The sequence below is a fragment of the Sprattus sprattus genome, assembly GCF_963457725.1.
Source record: "Sprattus sprattus genome assembly, chromosome: 12".
Taxonomy (NCBI): Eukaryota; Metazoa; Chordata; class Actinopteri; order Clupeiformes; family Clupeidae; genus Sprattus; species Sprattus sprattus.
Window position 1 is genome coordinate 19,622,110 of NC_137910.1, and position 3,775 is coordinate 19,625,884.

At 46.3% G+C, this 3,775-nt stretch overlaps 1 protein-coding gene across 1 annotated transcript; it reads left to right on the forward strand.

Moving 5' to 3' along the window:
- Window positions 1-488: 488 nt before the first annotated feature.
- Window positions 489-1,415, forward strand: ppp1r3ca (protein phosphatase 1, regulatory subunit 3Ca; the record flags this gene model as incomplete). Its single annotated transcript, XM_080849412.1, has 1 exon — window positions 489-1,415. One exon carries the CDS (start codon window positions 489-491, stop codon window positions 1,413-1,415), a length of 927 nt encoding a protein of 308 aa, XP_080705538.1.
- Between the last annotated feature and the right edge of the window lie 2,360 nt (window positions 1,416-3,775).

The window sequence follows — 3,775 nt, forward strand, 5'->3', positions numbered from 1 at the left end:
TAAACAGTCGCCATTTAGACGTATTTTATTAAGATTTTTGTGCTAATTGCAAGTTATAGGCCTAGTGTATGGAGTTAAAGATTTAAAATATAAGAGTATAGCTTACAACGTGAGCACTTTCCGTATTCATATTACTGTGTAGACATTTTTGAGGTCGGTTGAACAACCACAATCCACAATGTCCTTACAAACTCCAATCCAAACTCATAATTCAATGACAACTATTGTTGTACAAACAACTATTCTTCTGGATCAATATTTAAGATTTGAAGGGGCTATATTTTGATAATATGCCCCTGGCAGTCTCTGTATTTGGAGGCATGAGTGGGAAACTTGTACGAATAACCTGTAAAATAACCTACAGAGGAGTCTTGCAGAGGATAGAATGCATAGTCTAAATCTACCCTACACTGCCTGTGCTAACAGAACTTTGTATTTGTGTCTCTTGCTTTAGCATATTTCTGAGCACCCCATTTCCCGGTCCAACCATGCCAGTTGACATGGCCATGCAGCTGTACATTGCCAGCTCCCCTCCCCTTCGTAGCTTCCTCAGCTCCTACGAGGACTGCCGTGGCCGGAGCCTGGTCAACGCCCGCTGCTACAAGCCCCTACGGCCCTGCCTGAGCTCCAGACCCCGTCTGGAGGCGCCCTGCCTGGGCTGGCAAAAGCCCAAGGGAATGGGCAAGAAGCGGGTGGTGTTTGCAGACTCCAAGGGCATGTCGCTGACGGATGTACACCTCTTCTCCAACTTGGAGGACATGGAAGCGACGTCGGCCCTCTCCCAGCTGCAGTACGACCTGACGGAGCTGGAGAGTGCCACAGCAACCCTGCACGTCAGCACCTCACAGGGCCTGAAGCTGGACTTCCCTCAGCCGTCTGCTGACTACCTGGACTTCCGTAGCCGGCTGCTGAAGAACTCTGTGTGCCTGGAAAACTGCACGGTGCAGGAGCGCTTGCTCACAGGCACGGTAAAGGTCCGCAACCTGGCCTTCAAGAAGTCCGTCCAGGTGCGCGTCACCTTTGACTCCTGGAGGAGCTTCCAGGACGTGGAGTGCACCTTCATGAACAACATATACGGCTGCCAGGATACGGACATCTTCTCCTTTGCCATCGAGCTGCCGGGCTACGTGCCGCCTAAGAACCAGATGGAGTTCTGCATCTGTTACAGGGCAGCAGAGCAGAACTACTGGGACAATAACGACGGGAACAACTACAGGCTGGTCCCAGCACCATGGAAACCAGACAGCAAGTTTTCTCTGGCCAGTAAGAAGAAGGAAACTGTGGTGAAACCCAAGAAACCAATCCGGAAGCTGGGCTCTCAGTTTGACCAGCTGGGAAGTCCACGCACCTGCGGCGGGCTCTTTGCGGACTGGCAGAGTTGGGGTCGCATTGAGAACAGTCCCCCCTACTGGTGACATAAGAATGGGGTGATGTGGTTACAAAATGTGATGAGGGGACTCATGTTGACAGCTATGGGTCTATCCATAAAGAAGCCAATTTAGGCCCTTGTAGTTATGTCAACTTCAAACACTTCAAAGTTTGGTCTGTATAAAATATAACAAACGGTTGTAAATGAAAACAGACTGCTGAATATACCAAGTAGGGTCTTTTTTAGTGTACATAGTCAACAAATCTTTTTGAACCTGTTGCCTTGGCCTTTCAGCTGAACCTGTTTGCTGGTCTTACATATTTTTGCACATACAGAACTTGAGCCCTGTCTCAAAACAAAGTCAAGTGAGGAGAGTGAAGAATGGAATGCTGTTGCATGTACACAGAGGAAGCCCTTCATATTGAAGGGGTTTTCCTTCAATATTGCCTTTTTTGTGAAGGAGGGACGTTTCAGGTAGTAATAATAATGATCATTCTCTGACACCTTTGGATTTGCTATTGACTCAATCGTCATCTAAACAGACAGACCTAGTTAAAGAACTGTACTGTCTACCCTAACAAGTGCCTTTCTCTTTTTCTGTTTCTTTTATTGTATTATGTGTTATGAAGCTACAGACACATTAATGAAGTTAACGCTGACGGTAAGATGAATGTAAATAAGAGAACAATATGTCTTCACCAGAGCTCTTCTAAGCCTTTGTGTATCACTGTGAAAGTCTGAGTGAAAAGCTCATTCTCTGACTCATGACCTTGTTGGTGAAATCTTTCCTCTCATTTCCAATCTGTGCAATGAAAGTCTGATGGTGTGTGTGTGTGTGTGTGTGTGTGTGTATGATTGTGCTGTGATCACATGTGTCTGTGATGGTAACACAGAGAAACTGTGTTAAATATGAATGGTGTTAAGTCGTCCTTTGTAAATAAACTTTTGTATTCTATGCAATACCTTGTTTTTTCTGTTCTTTATTATGTGGGAGTGATTTTTCATGGAGGGTATGTACAGCTGTGTGTGTGTGTGTGTGTATGCGCGCGTGTCTTTGTGTTTGCTAACACAGCAATTTTTTAAGGCTGTACCTGGTTTGCTGTGAAAAGGTGAGGGAGTGCAGAATGAACTGCTGTTGGAATTCTCTTCACAGACAGTTCAAACTATGTAGAGAAAGTCATCCAGTCCATCCAGTCAAGCCCCTACTGAACACGATCTCTCTTTCCCTCTGTCTCTCTCTTTCTTTCTCTCTCTGTCACATACACACAAACACATACACAGAACCTTTGTATGTATGTATGTACATACTCTCACACAATCATTTGCGTACGTGTCTGGGCTCGGACCAAACTGCTATGTAACCAAACCCCCCAATTCCCTCCCACCAAGCCTGATGTAAGGCTAGCAGAGCAGAGCAGGACCACTCCAAACATACACTTTTCCATTACCAGAGCCAAACGCCTCCCCCTTATTTACTGCCGGTCTATGCAGCAGACTGATCATTTTCAGTCTCCACTGAGAATATGAGGTCAGGAATTGAGCGGCGCGGTGGCGCGGTCTGGCTGCTTCTTTTTCTGGCAGTGAGAGAGATAGCCAAGAATGTGGAGCGCAGGGGAGAAACCCGCAGCAAATTTCCTCTCAGCTGCAGATCTCCAAACACAGCAAAGTGATCTGCCTGGAGACAGACGGAGGGCCAGTGGAGGCCAACACAACACACATACATACACACACACACACACACACACACACACAAACACACACATACACACACACACACACACACACACACACACACACACACACACACACACACACACACACACACACACACATACACACACACACACACACACACACACACACACACACACACACACACACACACACACACACACACATACACACACACACACACACACACACACATACAAATACATACACATACACATACACACACACACACACACACACACACACACACACACACACACACACACACACACACATACATACAAATACTTGCACATGCACCATGCACATGCACATGCACATACACATTCACATACACATACACATACACATGCACATGCACATGCACATGCACATGCACATGCACATGCACACGCACACGCACACGCACACGCACACGCACACGCACATGCACATGCACATGCACATGCACATGCACACAACCAAACTTTGGAGTTACCCCCTGCTATCAAATATAATATCCGGACAGTTCCTGTGCCTGATATAACATCTGTAGTAACCATACATGGAATGTACATCATTTAGGGTGGGGGGGGGGGGGGGGCAGTCTAAACTTAAACATGTAATGTAACTACATGTGCATTACAATATGACACAGACACATAATAACACACATGCGCTCACACACATACACAC